The following is a 21,962-nucleotide window of genomic DNA, read 5'->3' as shown; positions in this document are numbered from 1 at the left end:
ACAAGTAAGAACAAGTTAGACACTGAAAATAAAACAGATCTAAGGGATCATCTTAAGTCTCCAAAATTACTGATTGCACTTTTTCTCCTATTGTATGTATTCTTTTAACTAAATTCACAGTGTGGAGAACTGCCCCTCCTGTGCTCTGTGTAAATTGACCTGTTCCTCTACTAAACACAATGTGCCATTTGTTTATTTTTTTTCTGCTTATGTAGTCTGTCATTGACAGGGTGGGTTATGTTTGTCAAAATATGTCTGATGGTTTTGTCTCATAGAGTTTTGAGTGAGAACAGATTCTCTTTAAAGGGGATTAAAAATGTGAAAGAATTACAGTATTGCTTTGTTTCTATTGTACTCTCTTCTATAAAAACAAACAAACAAAAACCTCAAACTAAACAACAGACAGTTATAAAAGAAAAAGAAAAACAGTTATTAAAACACAGTATCTATTACTACCTGTAACAATCAATAGCAAAGCAAACACTTCTCTCAGGTATCTAGATGACAGCCAGAAGAGCAGAAACTAGCATACACCAACAGCACCCACAAGTGGATCTTTGGGAGAGTAGCAGTCAGCAGTTTACTGACACTCAATATCCAAGACATCAACATTCAACTACAATGTGCTTTTCCTGAAGAAAATGCCTGTGAGTGCTGCTCGCTGAATGGACAGCCAGCTGCAGCTGCAGCTGCTGCGACTGCGACTGCCATCAGCTGCAGCTGCTGCTACAAGCTGCTGCTCTGGGAGGAATTTATTTTATTATATATTTATTATTATATTGAAGTGCATTTATAAGTGAAGTTATATAAAAAGTAAGATGCGTGCATGGAGCAAGTTAGCAACCTGCCTATCTACTGTATCTTCATATCATATCATCGTAAACCATCTGACTCCTTTGACACACATGTTTAAAAAGACAATACAAAAAAACGTACAAAAAACCCATTAGAGTCCATCATGTGAACAGTCAAGGCGAAAAGTTTTATAGAAAACTGTCACACCATTGCAATGCATGCTGGGAATTATATTCAAATAATTTACCACTCCAAACAAATTTGAGACAAGGTAACAAGGAGTAGGGTTTGTGTGTGTGTGTGTGTGTGTGCGCGTGCCAGTATGTATTATGTCTTTCCTTTCCTATTTTCCCTTCCTGCAGCAAATTTAATTTAAATTTAAAAAATAATAAAAAATGATGATGAAATGCAAAACAGAAAAATAAATTAAGACACCAGCATGTAAGATGATAAAAATGTTGACTGCCAGGTAGCTGTCCATTTATTAAACAGGGGTCGCCATGTTTTCAGGAGGGTATTGTCAGTGAAGTCTCTCCACATGAAGCACATTCCCAGATCCCTAAGCCACTGCTGGAATAGAGAGCTAGCCTGACTTCCACTGTTCTACTGCCAACAGTGTACACAGCGAAATGGCTTGCCCCTCATATTTTTTAATGGGAGGATTAAGTACCACTGGTCCAAACACAGCAAGTAATGGATCTGGTGTGATAGTTTTATTACAGGCCTTTGATATATAGTCAAATTTAATACTCTGAACTTTGGGCAGGACCAGAACTGATGGGTAAGTGTTCTGGTCTCTTATTTACACTCATCATATAAAGGAGAGGTGTTAGGGTATATGGCATGAAGCCTGGATTTTGAATAATGGAGTCTGTGAGATTGTACAAGAGTATGTCTGGCATTTGTAGAGCTATGGTGAATATTATTAAGAACTGCACCCCATACATCTTTGGAGATTTCAGAATTGGGTCCTTGTTCCCAGTCATATGCCTCCATGCATAATATGCTGCCATAATGTGAATTATCTCAGGAACGCCTTGAGGGAATTTCTTAACATTTTGCACAAACGTCCACTTGGACTCAAGGATAACCTGATTTTGGTGGTCAAAGGTCAAAGGCCACTGTGACCTCACAAAACATGTTTTTAGCCATAGCTCAAGAATTCATGCACATACAAATAGATGTTATACAAATGTTTAATAGGGCAAAATGATGAAGTGATTACGTTTTATATCCAAAAGGGTTAAAGGCTTGTTCTGTAAAAACACTTTTCTGGCAATTATTCAACACCCTAACTAGAGAAAGGGGAGATTGTGACACCAATCTTGGGCACCCACTTTGAAACTGTGACAATTGTAAAGATCTTCTGTGCTGCTGGGTTGAAGATGTGTGTGAAGCAACCACATTATAGAATTTGTAGCTTTTTTGCAGCAAAATCCAGATCTGAAGCATTGTACTGCATCTACTGCAATGTCACATCATGAACACTTGAAGGAAAATAGACTTAATGTCTGGACAGATATGGATGTGAGCTGCAACTTGACTGGTTGCTGGAGGCATACAACCGTGAGGTTGCATTTCTAGTTTTTCAGTTGAAGGGGTTTCCAGGGGGTCTCCAGCAAAAAGCTAAATATTTATTTTCACTTCCAACCATAAGTAACACAATGACAGTGTATGACTATTTTAATTTTAAAAATAAAATAATAATAAATAATAAAAATAATATTTTGACTGTTCCCAATCATTTAAGAGAAAGTGAAATGTAAGAAATAAATACAGTGTGTGAATGCTCCCCTATCTGTTTTTTCATGTGTCTGAGTCTGTGTCTGTACAATATCAGCACTCTAATAAAGCCCAAGGCTGACCCCTGATATATAGTAACATAAAATATATATGGCATATGGTGGGAAATAGCACTGATTCAAGTATTAAGTCATCTCTCTTTCATGTCCTTTTATTGGGAAAAGGTGAGAAATAGCCACCTCCATATTACAGGGATGATCACCATGTTTGCATATTATTTGTGTGTTTGAATGCCACTAGAGGTCAGGCTTGATCTTTAAAACCAGCTGCAATGACTCCTTTATCTTTCACCTTTACAGCCCACATTGCCTTCTCTCTCCAGGTTAACTTTTAGATGTATCTTGTCCACTTGTGCCCCCCTACAAAAAAAAAGAAAGAATGACAATTAAAATAATGTGACGTTATTGTCATCCTTTAAACCCCCTTCCAACCCCACAGACACACAAAACGATTATAAGTGGAGGCTGGTTTCGATCCGCCTCCTAGGTGCTTTCCACTAAGAAGAGAGCCAGAAGAGCACTGAGATGTTCCCCTCCACAGTTCTCCCCAGGGTTCTCCCCACTGTTCTGCCACCTCATACCAGGATGGGGCCCCAAGGCTTTTGGGGCTGATACACCGATCTTGGTTTAGAAGTCACTCTGAGGGACTGGCCACACTGTCAGAACACAAGAGACGTATGACTTTAGAAGACGAATATAGGTAAGAATTCTGAGGATTATTGATTAATATAAAGTACCTGGTAGTAGATATCCATGGAAATTGACAATATGGTTGTAGTGAACATAACCAGAAATAGTATCCACCAGTTGTGCTGTGCCTTTTTATTTATTTTTTTTTAAAGAGGATGGGAATGTACTTCACTAACATGAGATATTGTATATATCTAATAGATATAAAGTAGACCAGAGTTTTTCAAAGTGGGAGGCGGGCCTCCTCAGTGGAGCTCCAAATAGTTTCAGGGGATGCTCAGTGGAAGTGGTAAAATATTGCATTAGTTATTGCATTAGTTATCAAAAGGAGATCACATAGAATACCCTAAATGTGTGTGATTTAGTTAAAGAGATAGTTCAGAGATACAGAAGTAGAATTTTACTGTTTTTCCCACTTTCCCAGAGTCAGAAGTTCATAAATGCCTTCAGACAAACCTTTTTTATGTATTTGATGTAGTCTGAAGTTATGTCAAACAGCATTATCAGGCTATCTTGGCTCAAGTGTTGGGTGTCTATGGGATAAAATAAGAATCATGATTCCAAAGGGAACCCAGGAAATGAGCAAAACTAAGCATGTAAACTGGTTTTGGGTCGCTGGTAGGGTGGGAAGGGCGTGTGTGCTTTTCCCAAACTAGGTCTCAGGGGGGCCCCAAAGTTTCCAACTTTGAAAACCCCTGAAGTAGCAATTTATCTAGAGCTTAGTCACATTTTTGGTTATTTTTGCTTCACTTTGATACCACATAGTGAAGATAGACACAGGAAATACAAGGGGAGAACAGAGGACAACCGTCACATGCTGAATTCAAGCAAAGATGCAGTTTGTTGGATACATGTGAGCTGTGTAAAAAAGACATAACTGCTACTCATTAACCAAACTCACCTTTTTTTTCCATAACCACATTGTGGGTATGATCAGTCGAGGTGTCAGTGTCTCAGGTTCCTCTTTTAGCGTGTTTCTGAATATCTTGCTGTAATCTCTGTTTCCTTTCCTTGAGAATAGAGTGAAATTACTTCTATGTAAAAGAGGGAGGGCCTCTTTGCATAATATCAAGAACATTTTGTTTTTTATTTTCATATCCCTTCACTTTAAGTCCTCCATTTAGCATTTTACAAAAACAGTGGTAATAATATACAATATATCTTTACAGGAGTTATAATTATAGTTTAAATTATAGTTATAATTACTGACAAATACTGTGCATTAATAAACAATTAAAATAGCTCTGCTTATAACTACATTGTAGTGTGTAGAAAATCATTCCCTAAATGTTTGTATATGGCTTACAGTATAAATGCTTAATAGGGGGATTCAACAAAAGCACAATATTGTTTAAAAACAGGTTAAACATGTCAACTTAGATTATATGTTCTGACAGCTTTATTATTGTGGAAATAAAAGTAGACTTCCATGTCCAGCTTTGAAACTGTTGTTAAGTTAATTAACATTGCTTGACAATATATTTAAACATGTTGGCATTTTACTCTCATTTAATTTTGCTTGTTAAATAATAAAATAACAGCCTGCATTTGGCCACTTTCACTATTAGTTCCATGGACTTTGGTGTGGGTTCAACGTTATTAACTGTTGATGGGGAACTGGCAATTTCTTAAGAAAGTCCTTCAGACTCAGAAACAACAGGCCCTTTTTTCACAGAGGTCGCTTTGAGATATCACAGTAGGAAAATCACAGGTATAAACAATAAGACTAATGATGGCTGAATTCCATGTTGCTACTTCAGTTTCCGGTATCAGATATACTGGCTCACCGTCACACTGTCATGGCTTACTGGGTCACTTGAATAGAACAGAGTCATTGCTTATGTTATTTGTAACACACTGCTTTTCCTACTATGACAAGTTAAAATCTACCCCTGGGGGTGGCGGGGGTCTTTTCAGCATGTATTGTATCTGACATTCCCATGTAGTGTGTGGTTAAAGATTTGGACAGTGTGAAACTTTGAGGATGGTTCATGTTTTATCACCTGTTGATTTGGAACAACAGAGTGTCTATTCTGGGGTTTTCCATGTGCGAATGATGCTTATGTTTTCCTTTAATCTCTTCTACAACAATTGATTATCCCAACCTGTGACTCAACCAGCATGTGATGAAGAAGTTTGGAGAGTTAGATCATCAACATTATTTAGGCAGTATAATATCCCAACTAAATGTTCAGCTGTGGTTAATTGAGTCATGGATATGACTAAATGGCCAAATGCCAAATTTGGTGAAACAGCATTGTGCCAGTTGGGAACTTTAAAAGGTATGGTTGATTCAGTGAGCTCATTCTTCCTGAATCCACCCGATCAGGTGATTTTATTTGAGTTTCTGTTCTCTGTATGAGTAGGTTGGAAAGGAGCTGTGGTTTTGAATGTCTGGCCACAACACAGACCAAGGAGTTCTTCCAAAGGGAAGAGAAAAGAAAATAGAAAGTGATGAGCATAACAGCATAGGGGCAAACATTAGGAAGTTGGATTCTTGGTAAATCCACTTTGAAACACTTTGAGTTTGGCCACATTATACTTGTTTTTCAATAAAAATACCAATTATTTTTATGTTCTGGATTCTCAGAGATTTGGGGAGATTTGCTGCTTTTGTCAATTTAATATCAGAGTAAAGTAAATGTTTTGAAATCTTACAGACTAAACAAGTCATTAATTATTTGAAAACTACTGAAAATGGTCATTTGTTTTAGTTCTCTTCTGAATGATTTGCAAAATATACACGGTCGCCCATAAAGTTGAAATAAAATATTTTTTACCTCTTTCCATGAAATGATTGTGACAATGTGTATATATTCTCAAAATTGTATTGATCAATCTCATTGCAACTGGTCCAAGGTGATTACTGATGTGTATAAATAGAAAATAAAAAGAGGAATGTGTCTGACAACAAAATTATTCCAACTTTATGGGTGACCGTGTATTAGTGTGGGAAGAAACAAGGACTAGAAGCATAAATATATACTGAAACTATATTTATATATTTCTCTATCACACATAAATAGACACACACCAGAAGTTCACAAAGGTATTTTGGTGTTTTCCCATTCATACCATGTCGATGCATCATGCCATTGCAATGTCTCATCTATCATACTTTTACGCGCAACAGCAGCAAGTCAAATGTGACAGTTGGAAGCAAAGTGCAAAATCCTTAGTGCTCCTCGGCTGTAGCCTTTATATGGGTTAAACCACAGAAGATCAGTTGCTGCACTTTGCCACACATGGGTGTCTCAGTCACTGGTAATACAACTTCTTAACCATCATATAAACACCCATATGTGAACTGTTAATTGTTATTTGACAAGAGCTCCAATGTTTCAGCTATTGTGACACAGACAGACTGGATGCTGGAAGTGTTATACTATATTTCCTTATACTTGTTTGATGTTTGGTATAAACCTGAATTATGAACTTATAGTCTAGTAGTGGAAAACAGCTTTACTGTATGTTCAGGCATATCGCCATTAGCTATAGAAACAGGAAGGTTTAATGGTCTCCCTTAAGAGAGCCTGAAATCTCTTTGCTTTAGGTGAGATAAAAACAAGATATTTATATTTATTTATTTGACATTTATCAACAGAAAAAAAACTTTAAATGAGCCAAAGTTGGACAGATTTTGAAAAGGCAACCTCAAATAAGAATAAATATGATTTTTATCTCATTATATCATGATTTGGGGTTTCACTTGTAGTAACATGTCCTTAATTTTCTAATGAGCTCTTCTTATTAACTGGTTATTAAAAAAACATTTTGGTTTGGTCTTGTCGGTAGGGGACTTTTTGTGGCTGATTATAGAGTATGGGACGGGAGATTTTCTGTGTATTGTAATGTTATATATTATCTAACACTGGTATTTTTGGTGTCATATAATGAATATGAGCAGTCTGTTCTCAGGCAAGCATCAGGGGATAGTGTCTGATCCATCTCATATTCTCCATGCCGAGAATGAGCTCTTACCCTCTGGTAGACGATATGGAGCATCCCAATGTAAACTCAACTGTTAAAAACTAATTTTTGCCCATCTCAAATTTTAAATAATGTTGCTTGAGGCTGCAGGGTTTGTGCAATAGTTTCATGGTACGATGCGAGAAGTTGTGTAATAAATTCATGGAATGATGTGAGGGGTTGTGCAATGTGTTGCTTGTACTTGTTAATGGTTTTGTGTGATATGTGAAATATGTATTTGTAGTTGATGTGCTGCATTATGTGTTGCTTTGTCTATATGTTGTTTGTTTTTTATTATTACTATTATGGAGGCAGCTATATGATAAGATGATATGTTATGTGTAATATGTGGAGCATTTGAATCTAATTTGAGTTCCCTACAGTGACAATAAAGTATGTCGTACTGTATATAAGTCTAAGCAATGCAATAAATAGCATAACTAACTTAAACACTTACAACTGAAAGAAAAGTATGAAGCATCCACACTCATGCACTCATCCATGGACTCAACAGCCCACATGTGCTTTTGAAGTGTCCTTGAACAAGACTTTAAATTCCTCTGAGCAACCAGAAAGTATTTTTGCCAGCTTCCAACCCCCTCAAACATAATTTCCTCACAGTCAAAACAGTGTCACCTCATCATTGCATTACCTGTGCATAAATACGCAAATGTAGTACATACAAATGCACATTCATTCAACTAATCAGTCAAAGTCTGCTTATGATAAAGTGATGAATGTTTCTTTCGTTTTCCTGACTCATTTTTCTGAGGCTGGTCTCATTGCAGACTAATGATGTATTTCTAAGGCTGTCTCATGAAATAGAATATGACACGACCTGTCTGTCTCCCTCAGTGACGCTCCTTTGTGCACAGTAGGTGGGATATGCTTTTCAGTATTGGGTCAGACAGATAAAGAGCCCCCTTGTGGCAGCAAACTTAACTGCAGTTGAAACTGATAGAGAGGAAAATGGGTGGACGGAAAGTCCCCGTGTGGAAATCCCCTTGACTTCTTGGGCTTTTTCCTTTTTTGTAAAAAAAAAAAAAAAAAAGAAAAAAAAAAAGAAAAAAAAAACTATCGTTAGCGGACGTGTGTTACTTTTGAAAGCCTTCGCAAAACTGCAAGGGCTCCAATACAGACCTGACACTAAATAGAAAGAGAAGGTTGAATGGCGCCGAAGACCGCTGCGGTGAGGCTGAGTGAAGTGGCTGAGAGAGGACTAGCCTGAGCATCCGGGAGGGCTTTGTTATTGCCCCGACATATTACACAGGTAAGACACCCGTCCTCCCTCCCTGCGCCTCTCCATGTGGACAACATTTCTTATCCAGGAGAAGGAGACTTTGTAGCCACATCACGTTTGGGCCTTGAGTAAATGTATGGTCGTGTTCCTGGGGACATGGAGGAAGCTTGAAGCCTGCTCACGACAGTGGCTTTGACAGCCATTGTTTACAAAGACGTCACCCTGAAGCGGATAAGAGGACATTTAAACAGCCAAATGTAGCATCGGTGCGGCTACACTGTATCGATATCCGCGCAATGAGACCAGATTTAAGGCTACATTGTTTCAAAGGTAGTTGTCATTGGAATTACGTAAGCCTTTAACGTCAGCAAAGTCTCCTGTTATTGTGTTTTGGTGTAGCAAGCCATCCTAAACCGCAGCGTCCACCACTGTGCCTCTATCTGTCTGCCTAAAGTCTCCCAGCGGTGCCTACACATTAAACAGCGATTAACGATCCCTGTCAACATGGTCACTGACGTACAGGTGTCTGTTGACTAGTCCCCACTCATGTGACTGACCAGCCGTTTAGCATGGCCTAGTGTGTGTGTGTGTGTGTTGTTGCACCTGCTGCTGTTTGGGTAGTAAAGCCATAGAGGCCACTTGTAAGGAAAGTGTTCAGGTGTTGTAAGTGAAAACTACAACACTTTTCACCGAGTGGCAGCTGCTAATCAGTTGGTGTGAGGGTTGATGCTGGAAGTTAGAAAAAGTCAGCAAAACTCTGGGTCTACTTGCTTGACCAACACTTTCAACTTCCTGTGAGCTCCAAATGTGCTGACACTTTCTGCATTTTTGGGGTGAAATATTTCTTTAAAACCTTGAGAGTTGTACACTTAAGCAAATATTGTATTCTTTGTCAGGGTTTGGGATTTAAACCTTTAGACTTTTAAGTAAGTTTGTTTGGTAAAATAAATATCAAAACTGTCAAGTACTGAGAGTTGACTATTTGGTCATAGTTTTAGATTTGCTTATCTATTCTTTGACCGGAAATCAGGAAACTTTTTGAACTTTAGACTGTATTTTTGTTTAAGGCAAAGTTCTTACACGTCTGTTTGTGTGAGGACATTAACTAGTGATAGAATGAGGAGATAGTGTGGCTTTTTTAAATTAAAAAAAGGAATTTTGTGGAAAATAAAGTATTGAAACCAGTATCTTTTTTGTATCATTTCGGTTATCATTTGGGCACCAGTGTTGAAATTGTTCTATTAATTCTCAGTCTTACTTCCATGACTTAATTTAGGCCGACAGTTTTGCCCTCCAGAGTTAGGTGAAGGCGAGGGAGGAGGCCTCCAGGCAGTCAGTGTGACCTTCCCATCAGCCCAGGAAGCCCTGGATGGCCTTCATTTCAAATCTGGAAAACACCAAGTTATTGTTGGAAGGCTTTGAGCTCAGCGGGACACTGAGACGTCCTGTTGGGAAAAACTCTCAAAAAGCCGTCAAGACGAAAAGGAGAATTAAAAGAACAAATAAAGTACACAGAAGGTTCTTTGTGTACTTTATTCTATTTGGCTAACTAGAATCTTCAGTGAAAAAGCACCAAGCAACCTTTTAGAGCAGGATGATCCTGTGTGTTGGGTGGTTTCCCGAAAAAACTGTAAATTAAGTTAGGTCTAAGTCTAATTAATAAGGAAGGGGAATCTCCACTGAAAATTTCCATCAGTCCCACCAGACTGTTTTACTGTGTTCTACTGTGAAATAACATCCACTCCTCTTCTCTCCATCCAGATTCCACGTTGGTCGGTCATCGGTGGCTGGTACCTCCTCCTCCTCCTCCTCCTTTCCTCCTCCTTGTTCCTCTTCCTCCCCACCTTCCACCTACCTGGCCACCCCTCCGCCATGTCGCAGGGTCAGAACTTCCTCCCCAAATTCCTGTTTGTGTCCAACCTGCTGAAGGCGGTGAAAATCCGTCAGCGAGTGCCCAATGATGTGGTGAAACCGGCTGCCAACGGCGGCGTGATGCACCACCTGCGCGGTATGCACCGATACACGCTGGAGATGATCGCCATGAACCACTTCCCGCAGGCCTTCAGGGAGGTAGTGCAAGCTGCCATCTTAGATCGAGCCATGCAGGCTTCTTTGGAGCAGGAGAAGAAGCTCAACTGGTGTCGGGAGGTGAAGAAGATGGTTCCCTTACGTACAAATGGTAAGAAAGCTAGTGCTGATGTTGCAGAACTGTTCTGGAAAACTTGAGGCAGTTTCTATGATTTTTTTTTTTTTTACTCTTGGGTGTAAGTGTGTAAGTATTTTGGGATGTTAAATCACAGGATGGGAGTTTACATTTGTGGTTTAGTAGCTGTGTATGTTTGGGCCAGTTTGAATAAACTGTTGGAGCAGGAGGATCTGGAGGCACTTGATACAAAGCCCTACAACTGGAACAATTCAAAAAGATTGAGATGATGTCAGATTTTATGTTCCTTGATTTCAGGAACCGTAGCAATCTTGATTGCTTGGAGGGAGGGGGGTGGGTGTGTTTTGCTTTTGTTTCATTTTCTATGATAGAGGAGGTGCGTATTTATGAGTCAGGGCTATATGCATGTTAATTCTGAGATGTCATTACTCACAAGCAGGGTTACTGTAAATGACAACAATCGATGGATACAGGTTCCGCTTTCACATACACTCATTTGGCAGCCCCCTTTGGTTTTGACTGTGCCGAGCTGAGGGTTTGAGTCCAGTCAACCCAATGCTAAGTCATGTTTTCTGTTACGTAGATGTCGTAACACGGGAACATCCCAGGGTGCACAAACATTCAAACATGGCCCCGATCACTTATGATCATAGTTCTGTACTGGGAAATTCTCTGGCGTCACATGCCGGAGTGTTATTTACTGTTGATGGTGCCTCAGACCCGACTATTTCCACAGTCTTTCATTTACAACCTTTGGGGTATGTCCCCTCTTTTTCTGTGTAGGTGTATGTAAGGAGTGTGAATGTCAGTGGATCTTAAAACTAAAATAAAACATAATTTTAGTTCCCCACCTGCCTGACTGACGTAGGTTTATGTCACTGTCAGATGTGTCACAGCTCACTGGAGCTTGTTAAGTCAAATGTGACCAAATCCAAGTCTGTCTGTCACTGTTGGCCTTTAGAAGAAAACCTATATTGTGTTAACTTAAACACATTTGGTATATACATCACACTCTATTTTTAGATGATGGGGGAAAACACTCTTTGAAGGGAAACATCAGCTATAGCATTAACAACGTAAGAATGAAGCGGAAATCACGCTGGGTTACAAGTTTGTCTCAGATGTGAGTTTCCAGGGGAAAGAAATAAACACTGAGCGGTGACAAAATCCTAAAATGATCTTATCTCAGAATTTACTTTGAATAATTACTGGATGGATGAGGAATTTACTGGATGATGTGTGTTTTACGGTTTCACAGAGGGTCCCTGGTGATTACAAAGTTAGTTAGTAATGACTAAATTAGATACTGTAACTCTCTCATATGTATACACACAGTTCCTCTTCAGAAAGACCCCTGGACTCATGAAAAAAGTTTTCTGGCTCTTGCTGCCAGTAATCTGAAAGGAATTTCCTGGTTTACGAAGATGATGTCATAAAGATGAGCCAGATTTTTGAGCCAGAGAGTCTAATTCTGAAGGACCCAGACGTGACTTTGGGCAGAGGACGGACAACACACACGCACACACAGAGGACTGACTGACTGCTGCTGAGTCACTGGAGCTCAGCAGACACACACACATACAGAGAACGTGAGGAGGCAGAAGTCCGCCAGTGAAAGTCCAGTCAAAGCGGGTTGTGTTAATCAAGCTTCTCTGAGTCAGAACACTGTTATAAAACTCCACTTTGTATGAATTTACCCGTTAGTCAAAAATCTTTTTTTTTTGAGGTCATCATATACTGAATTTACTAAAGATTAGAACCTCTTGACTAATTTCAGTCTTCCCAAAACCCAACGTTATTCCCAGACTAGACTGAGAAATACAAGTGACATCCATAAAAACAGAACATAAGACGTTCACTCCCAGGAACTTAAAATTAGCAGGCCAATATCCGTTTTCCTGGTTTGTGCAACTTTTCGCCCGGTTGAAGAAACGTGTTATTGAAATTCAGTGCGTCTTCTGTCTTGAATGTCTCGGATGCATCCGAGGGTTTTTCCCAAACAGCATCCCATGTCTGTCATGTGTCCCCAACAGGCAGGATTTGTTCAGCTACAATACACTGACGCCACATAGTAGCAGAGAGGACACACACACAAAACACACACACACACACACACACACACACACACACACACACACACACACACACACACACACACACACACACACACACACACACACACACACACACACACACTGCCAGTGTTCTGTTTACATATATCAAGGTTTTTCTTATGAATGTGGTATCCTGATTATATTGGACATACTGCTGTGTAATATTCTCCATATCTCCAGTTCTTATCAAAGCAGAAGCTAAAATGATCTTTTGCAGGGCTCAGACTAACCTCAGTAGACAGCATGCTGACAAAGACAGGGATATTGGATGATTTGTGACTCAGACCTAGTGCATCATTGGAAAGCACAGTATTGCAAACTTGTGGCAAGTGTCACCTGGATGGCAACCAGATGAGGATTAAGCCTCATTCTACGCTGGTGTGTTTTCAGGAAGTGTCCCAGCTTGCCACAGAGGAAGTATCTATATTTAGGCTGATGGGACCCGCAGACTGTCTTTCATCTTTAGTTGGCAGGCAGCTCAATCCAGGGTCAAAAGTCTGCGTGTTTTTGTGCACAAGAGGAACTGATTATACATGCGTGTTTGTGCCTATTCTTGTATGCCTGTATGTGTGATTGTGTGTGGATCTCTGTGAGGATGACTTTTCTCACTAGAGAGCTGTGCATTTTATGTTTTTGTTGAGAGTGATGCAAGAGAGCCGAAATGCAACACCAGCTAGCTAGTCTGAAATAGAAGCGGATGTTTTTTTGTATTTTTTTTATGTCAAAGTACAGTGGGATGTTCCTTTGGTAGACAGAAAACAACAACAGTCTTCTCACTCTACAGATAATGTTATTTTCTTTTAAATCTGATCAGTTCAAACAGGCTGTGGCTAACCTCTCTAATGCACATAGGTTCGCTCTTATCACGTGAACAGCTCTCTGAAAGTTGCGGAGCAGTATTACTGATGAAGGTGTGTACGCTAATTTCGTTATGTGAACTCTTTCCAGGTAAGCATTACTGAACAGAGGACAAAATATGATAGCAACCATTAATCACAGCTTTCAGTTGGTGTTGATAGCAGTTGTTAAAACAGATAACATTCCTTCCTGTCTAAACCACGCCCCTACGGAAAGTCCAGGACCAGCTCAGTAGCATTGATGAGTTGGGATCATAGGAAGGGAATACACACACACACACACACAAACACACACTCTCACACACTCTCACACACACACACACACAAAAGGCAGAAGTTAGCGCAGGGAAATTCCTGTGTTTAGTGTGGCAACAGGGTTTTTCAGAGCTACACACATTTGCAAACATGGCGCAGGTTCTCCTGTTTCACAATGAGAAAAAGACCCAGTGCCGCCATAGGAGACCAAATAAAATTCCAGGGTTTTTAGTTGGTCATGTCCTCACACATACGCACAAATGCGTTCTGAGAAATCAACTCTTTATCTCTTTCCACAGTTAGTAGAGTGTATAGTACACAGTTTTCATGGACATGAAATGAGACAAGAATTTGCTAGAGATTTTGTAGATATTAAAGTAAAAAAAAAAAGCAAAACAAATGAATAATTTTTCAAATATGTATATCAGGTAAATCAAGGGATGGTATTCTTAGACCAGCTGAGCAGAAGCTGATCTTTGTCTGTAAACTGTGCGTACTTGCAGACATGTGAGGGTCATGTAATAGTCTAGACACCAGATAGTGCGACAACCGGCCTGACAGCCTGGAAATCCCCAGACTCCTGTTACGAATGTGTGTGTGTAGTGTAGTTTTGTGTGTGCAGCTGTGTATTCTGTCGGCATATACTGTGTGTGTACATGCATGTGTCTCTACAAGGTTTTAAAAGTGTATGTCCCGTGTTTAAAATCAACCACCTTTAGTACTAACATTGTATGTGTTTCCCTGTCTCATCTATGTGTTTTCTACAGGAGATGGGAATTGTTTGCTCCATGCAGCCTCTCAGTACATGCTGGGCGTTCAGGACACAGACCTGGTGCTTCGGAAAGCCCTCCATGGTGTATTGAAAGAGACAGACACTGGTGTCTTTCGGGCCCGTTTCCAGGCAGAGCTGCTCCAGTCTCAGGAGTTCACTCAGACCGGACTCCGATACACCACCATGGTATGAAGATTAGACTAGATCTACACTAAAAGCCTTCTTCATTACTTTGTATTCACATTTTGGCCAGAAGGAAGTGTTTTCCAGTAGCTTGAGCTAAAAAAACATCCTTTGTGCTAGCTGGAGAGTAAAATTTCAATCCTTTCCGTTTTTTTGCATCCTCATTTTCAACCTGCAAATAAACAGGTCTTTGTCAGTTTAAGCCAGAGTATAAGCATTAGTCTTTTGTCCTCTTTCTCATATCTACTAATATATATCTACTAATATTTTATAGTATAATTTTATGCAAATACAATTTTTTGCACAATTTTATGTACCTACTCATTTTGTGTGTATGTGTTTGTGCTGTCCCAGAACTGGGAGGAAGAGTGGGAAAAGATTGTAAAGATGGCGTCTCCGGTCTCCAGTAGCAATGGCCTCCAGTTTGATTCTCTGGAGGACATCCACATCTTTGTCCTCTCCAACATTCTCCGCAGACCCATCATCGTCATTGCAGGTAGTCAAATTTGATCATCTTCAAGTACATTTATTGCTCCTTATGAGCCATCAAAGGCTCACTGGTCTTGTATCAACATGTCAGCGATAGAGGACGTGATGGTATGTCCTCAGCCACATTACTCAACATTTTGCTGTTGTTTTGAAGTCTTTGTAGTTTTTGATCTCACTGTATCACCTTCCCTTTATCTTAGTGAGCAGATGTATAATGAATATGTTGCTTTATAAACTCATTTTTTTCAAGATATTCCAATACACTTCATAAAATCAAAATATCAATTTTGAAGGGGTGATCAGACGTTAAGAAGGTTTTTTTTTTTTTTTTCTCAGACAATGTCTACTATAATCATATTTAACTTGTTTTTGGGCGATTATTTTTTAAATCAGTATTAACTCTGCCTTAAATTGCTGTTCTTTCAACAGACCAAGTGGTCAGGAGTATGAAATCTGGCTCCTCCATCTCTCCTCTGAATGTGGGTGGGATTTATTTGCCGTTACACTGGCCACCTACTGAGTGCTACAAATACCCAATAGTGCTTGGCTACGACTCCCAGCACTTTGCACCTCTCATTACCATCAAAGACAGTGGTCCAGGTAGGAAACACTAACAGACAGGTGTTATGTGCTCAGAGAGTTAGAGAAAGGCCTGATATGAAGTTGTTCAAGTTTTTGTAACAATGTAACTTCTTGGTCTGAATTTCCCAGAGATCCGAGCAGTACCGCTGATTAACCCAGGTCGGGGGGGCTTCGAGGAGCTGAAGGTTCACTTCCTGATGGAGAAGGAACAGCCACAGAAAGAGAGGCTTCTCAAAGACTACCTGCTGCTTATAGAGATCCCCGTCATAGGCTTGGGCTACGATGCGACACGGATCATCAATGCTGCACGGTAGTTACAGACAATAAGCTTTATCTCCTAAATATCAAGTAGACAAAGTTGTGGTGCGACACAGGGCAGTGTTTCTGAACATACATACACTGTCACACACTTTTAATGATAATAAGTGATGATTGAGAGGGATTATTTTTGTATGAGTCTGTACATTGTTTTTAGGAAAATTGTACATAGTATGCTTCTTTCTTTCTTTTTTGAACATTATTTTTTATTGAGCACATAGTATGCTTTTAACTTTAAATTTAGCTATAGGTTTACAATCACAAAAAGTGCTGTTGAGTTAAGAACCACATTATGTCTCTTTCCCAAGGTTGGATGAGGGCAACCTCCCTGAAGACATGAACCTGATGGAGGACTACCTACAACTGGTCAACCATGAGTACCAGCGCTGGCAGGAGGACAAGGAGCAGGCGTGGGCAGCCCAGCCGCAGCGCCCGCCGCCCTTCTCCGTCTCCCAGCTATCCCTCATCGAAATCCGCTGTGCCACACCACGATGCACCTTCTACGTCTCTGTGGACACGCAGCCTCATTGCCATGAGTGCTTTGAGAAGCGACAGGCCACTACTGGTGGAGGAGCGAGGATAGAAGGGGTGGTGCAGACCAAAGGAGGAAGTGTACAAGGTGGGGTAGGAGTGATAGGGGGATCAGAGACTGAGGTTAGCTCCAGGGGAGCCCGAAGCAGTAGCCCCCCATCCTCCTCATCTGGAAGAGTTGTGGTGTTATCCAGTCCCCGCTCTGCCCCACCCACTGCTCCCAGCCTCAGCCTGTACAGTGAAACTCATGCCATGAAGTGCAAGACACCCGGCTGCCTCTTTACCCTTAGTGTGGAACATGATGGACTTTGTGAGCGCTGTTTCAACTCCAGGCAGAATCACGGACCCCCTGGTGCTGGAACGGCTGCTACGGGACTCCCAGGCCCCAATGGGGGGCCTATAGCCCCTCATCCGGGCCAGGGCTCCGGCTGGACCCAGTGGGGGGGCTGTGAGACAGAGACAGAGCGCTGCAGCATGTGCAGACAGGAGGCGTTCAGGATATTCAATGGCCTGTGTCCACCCTGCATGCAGAGACAGCAAGCTCCAGAGAGGGGAGAGCCACAGCAAAACAACCCCAGGACTGAGACCACATCTTCAGCTTGGAGCCAGACAAGGGACCCTGAACGGCCGTGCCTCCCCCTAACCCAAGGGCACACCTCAGCCTGGCAGACCCCTCTGGCCCGGCCTTGTAAAAGATCTGGCTGCCAGTTCTTTGGGACGCCAGAGAAGTTGGGTTTCTGCACTATTTGCTACGTAGACTATCAGACCAACCACCGTAAGTCCTGCAACTAATTTGTACTAACTAAGTTAGTTCAAGTAAATGTTTGTAGGAATGTTGTTGTGTAACATTTAAATGGATTTCCATCTTTCTTATCTTTTACTTTTTAATTGAACATTATCTGTCTGCTTCTGTTGTATTAACACTGTTAAAGAACTGTTTTTACTCACATTTCAAACATTTTGGACTTTGCTCATGTTGGCCAATCTGGTGTGTGTTCCAGACCTGACCCCTCCACCTGCCCCGGTCCAGAACCGGCATGGTTTGGAGGCAGGCTTCCAAAATGCCTCACGGTGTCGTGGGCCTGGGTGTGGTGCGGTTGGCAAGGCAATGCTGGAGGGCTACTGCGACAAGTGCTACGTCAAAGAGCAAAGCACACGGCTTAACCAAGTGGCACATCGCACACCACACTCCCCTCCTTTGGTCATGGTAGGTGTCTGTCATACCTTCTTAAAGATGGGGCGTGTAGGATTTAGTGGCATCTAGCAATGAGGTTGCAGATTGCAACAAACTGAATAACCCTCCCCTTCCAAGCATGTAGGAGAACCCACGGTAGCCTAGAAACTCACAAAAAATGTGAAAGGGCTACTGAAGAAACATGACGATACAACATGGTGGGCTCTGTGGAAGAGGACCTGCTACCTATGCAGGTGTAAAGGGTTCATTCTAAGATAATGAAAACACAACAGTTCTTATTTCAGGTGATTATATGCCAATTAAAATATTCCTTTGAATATTATATTCAATTTCTTCCTAGTTCGTTCCATTACATGCCATTGAATCCTACACACTGTACCTTTAATTCCTTTTCCCTTGCTGTACCAGTATGCTACTGGTTCACAGTTTGAGTTACCAACTGACCCTTCTCCTCTTTCTCTTTGCTCCCCTTCTTTTTGTCTGTACAAAAAGCGTGACCGAGCAGCTAAACCCAGATCTTCACAGCAATCCCAGACCCAGACCCAGACCCAGACCCAGATTCAGTGCCGGCGGAGTGGCTGCAGTAATGTATCCCCGGGTTGCACAGACCTCTGCCCAGAATGCCACACACGTGGCCAAGGCAGAGAGGCAGGCAGGCGGGCGCAGGCGCCCAAGGAGAAGTCTAAGCAGCGGTGCCGGACGCAGGGCTGTGACCACTACGCGAACCAAGAGAAACAGGGCTACTGCAACGAGTGTGACCATTTCAAACAGATTTACCGCGGCTGACCACATACGCACCCATGCATCGATGATGATGACACATCGCTAGCACGCTAGAGCCGCTGCCCTGCTATGGGCGCCCCATGCCAGTCAATGCACCTCTGATACTAACTAACCAACTAACTAACTAGCTAGTGACTAACTAGTAACCTTATGGCCTGAAAATCAAACCCCCCATGTAGAATGTGAAGAGAGAGCGTGTGTACGTGGGGGGGGGAGTGTGTGTGCGTGTGTGTATGTATGTGTGTGTATGTGTGTGTGTGTCTGTGTGTGTGTTCACAGTAGACATGGCCTCCAGAATACCTCTTTGTGCAATTATTATCATCTGATGTGCTGTGTACACTTACACGGTGAGAGGTTTGGCTACATGTCAGAGCAACTGACTTAACTCTTGTGTACAATATGTATTTAGAGGTACGCAGTGAATCGTGCCGGACAAAATGATTGTATGTTGACATAACGAAAAGCATCTGACATTGCTTTCTAGACCACAGCCAAGGATTTATACCCCCGTCTGTCTGATTGTCGGTCTGTCTGTTTGACTGTCTATCTGTCTGTCTGTCTTAACCCAACTGTGTATCTGTCTGCCTGTCTGTCTAGCATTTGCTCTGTAGAGAGAGGGATGCAGTAGTTGGGGATGTCCAGCAACATGTGTGGAAGTAGTTTAGCAGAAGTGAACCGAGACTGGGCCAAAGCAAAGAAAATGAAGTGCTTGAAATAATGAAATGGTGTCCACAACTGTTTAGCTTAGTTCTCCAAAATCACTCTTATATCCTCTAAAAATAAACCAGAGAAGATTTGCCAAAAAAGGCTTTTGCAATCAATACTATACAATTATCAAGAATTAATTTTTTTCCATTAGTCAGTCAATTGCAGTGTTATATTTTAAGGCAAATTAACTTTAATATTCTTACTCTATTATGAAGTTAACGTTGTAAATTGCTTGATATAGAAAGTAAGAAGAGACCATGTGGCTAAACAGTGCAAGACAGACAGGGCAGGCCCCTGCTAGTTTTGGTGCTACATGTACAGAAATACAAGCCTCTGCTTTGTAGCCAACATGCTGGCGGTGTCAGTGGACAGAAGGCAGAGAACACAGTAGAGACAGGACTCATTCTTTTTCTATTCCTCCCTTCCTTCCTCTTATTTCCCCCCTTCTCCTCCAAAACAGATCTGTTGCCTTGGACGTTGTTTTCCTGTTTACTGACTTAAGCACCTAGAAACTCATACGCAGATACATGCGCACACATACCTACACATGCATACACAAATGTAGTAGCTCCAGTCCTGTCAAAAGGGGATTGCCAACAATAGAGAGAACTGAGAACATAATGACAGGTGAAGTCTAACTGGAACATTATCCAACTTACCACCACATACACACACATGCACACACAAACACAGCTCTGAGAGATTGTATGCGCCCCTCCCCAGCCTGAGGTGATGTGTAGGTAAACAAACCTATAAATGCATTCCTCTCTGCTCCACCCAACTGGATGTGCCAAGGCGACAATTTCCAAACGTCAGAGAGCAATCCCATTGCCTGCTTTGGCCAATCTTGTTTATCTGAATGTGTTTTGTGCTGTTGCTACAACAGCACAGTATTGGGGCTGATCCTCGATAAGTTTTGCCTTTAAGTAGTGATTGAAATTTTATGGACCAGAGGAGCCTGATCAGTGATCCTGGATCAGTGCTCCCACCTATAAAATGCTTTTGTGAATATGGATCTTGGTCCATACTGTAGGACCTTCCAACCCGATGCCTCATCTCCAACACACACACACACAACGCACATGTGTGCGTCTGGAATACGCAAAACTGACATTCCTGTTTTCTTATTTTAATTTGTTTTGGGATTTTTTAATGTATTTTAATATATTTGGTTTTGTTTCTGCCAAAAAAAAATACATGTGCCATCAATCACCAAACAGTTGTTGTTACCTCCTTAAAATGGCCAGCCTGGACCATTCTAAACTAACTAGAGTGCCACAGATAGACATCTTCAATTCCGCAGACTAGAGCTTATCAAGATCTCTCATGTTGAAAATCCCCTAAATGGGCACCATCTTTCCACTGAGTGCTTATTTTATTCTGATTCGTAGAAATGTTTATCTACAGAGCTCTTCTCAAGAGTAAAACATTCATCAAACTAACTCAAATGTTATTTAAATCGGAACAGTTATTTCCCTCATAGTTCTGCTGAAGATCTTTGCTGCTGTGGTCAGATGTCCATCTGTGGCCCTAGTTAGACAAGCATAGACAAACAGGCTTTCGGTCTGCCTTTTCATTCAACTGTATCTAAAGCTGTCGGGCCACCCGACGTGTTGACGGCCTGTACGTAGATCTCTGTGTGCTTTAATCACCTCTAGAAAAACCTTAATCAATTAAAGGCCAATTAGTGGTAGGCTCATCAAGATCTCTTTAACAAGATTTTGGTAGGTCTGACTGAGTTTGACTGGGAGGAGATCACATAAGTTGCACATGACTTGTCTAAGCTGCTGAGGCATTTAGGAATGGTACTCCGACTTGCTTAGGGACATTCCAACAGTAGGAAGAGCATCCGCTTAAGAGCAGAAGGTGTAACAAAACATGCAAACGGTGTGGAAGTTTCTTTGTGTGACCTTTTGACAATAGGGTATTGTATGAAAAAAAGCCTGGTTTTATTTGTTAAGTATTTATTCATATCAAGATATCTGTATTGTGTGATTCAATAATTATTTATATGTTGTCCTGAAATGAATTATTTTTATTAAGAAATCTGAAATCTGTCTGATGTGTTTTCTTCTCTGTCTCTGTAGTTATTTTGTGTGTGGCTGGATGGGAGGGAGAGAAAAAAAAGGTGTGTGTGTGTGTGCTTGCACTATAACAGAATGTGTGTATGCGACACAAACATGTGCACTACCCTACAAGCACTTGCACATACAGCGAGCTTGTGTGTGCTCCTTGAGATTTCAACATTGCACTCTTATTACAGCATTGCCCCTGTCTACTGTGCAGTTTATTGCCCAACACTGGTTCTGCTAAAAAACAGTTGCTCACTATTGACGGTGAATCCATTTCTAGTGTAGGAAGCACAGTGGGTGCTGCAAAAGCCATCAGATAACTGATCACTGATGCTTGGTTCAGATGTGGCAGAGTGTACCATTTTCCAGTGCCTAACTGGGTTAACTCGTTTCTCTTCTTTCCACCTCGTTACTCTTATTTCTTTTCTCATTTTTACACATTT

General features: G+C 41.2%; 1 protein-coding gene across 1 annotated transcript; it reads left to right on the top strand.

Annotated features, from left to right (window-relative positions):
* The first annotated feature begins 8,240 nt into the window (after positions 1 to 8,240).
* Positions 8,241 to 21,494, top strand: tnfaip3 (tumor necrosis factor, alpha-induced protein 3). Its single transcript, XM_062430420.1, has 9 exons — positions 8,241 to 8,526; positions 10,258 to 10,675; positions 14,654 to 14,844; positions 15,196 to 15,337; positions 15,760 to 15,930; positions 16,042 to 16,222; positions 16,539 to 17,536; positions 17,763 to 17,968; positions 18,449 to 21,494. Exons 2-9 carry the CDS (start codon positions 10,369 to 10,371, stop codon positions 18,740 to 18,742), a joined length of 2,490 nt encoding a protein of 829 aa, XP_062286404.1. The 5' UTR covers positions 8,241 to 8,526; positions 10,258 to 10,368; the 3' UTR covers positions 18,743 to 21,494.
* Positions 21,495 to 21,962: the final 468 nt, after the last annotated feature.

The sequence above is a fragment of the Scomber scombrus genome, chromosome 12 (assembly GCF_963691925.1).
Source record: "Scomber scombrus chromosome 12, fScoSco1.1, whole genome shotgun sequence".
Taxonomy (NCBI): domain Eukaryota; kingdom Metazoa; phylum Chordata; class Actinopteri; order Scombriformes; family Scombridae; genus Scomber; species Scomber scombrus.
Note: the sequence above shows the minus strand (reverse complement) of the source record. Positions and strands in the feature narration are given on the sequence as shown.

Bases quoted from the DNA above. Each gene is read 5' to 3' on its own strand.
- tnfaip3 (XM_062430420.1), top strand. From the start codon at position 10,369: ATGTCGCAGGGTCAGAACTTCCTCCCCAAATTCCTGTTTGTGTCCAAC. The intron at 10,676-14,653 runs GTAAGAAAGCTA...TGTTTTCTACAG, and splicing joins GGTTCCCTTACGTACAAATG to GAGATGGGAATTGTTTGCTC. The intron at 16,223-16,538 runs GTAGTTACAGAC...CTCTTTCCCAAG, and splicing joins CGGATCATCAATGCTGCACG to GTTGGATGAGGGCAACCTCC.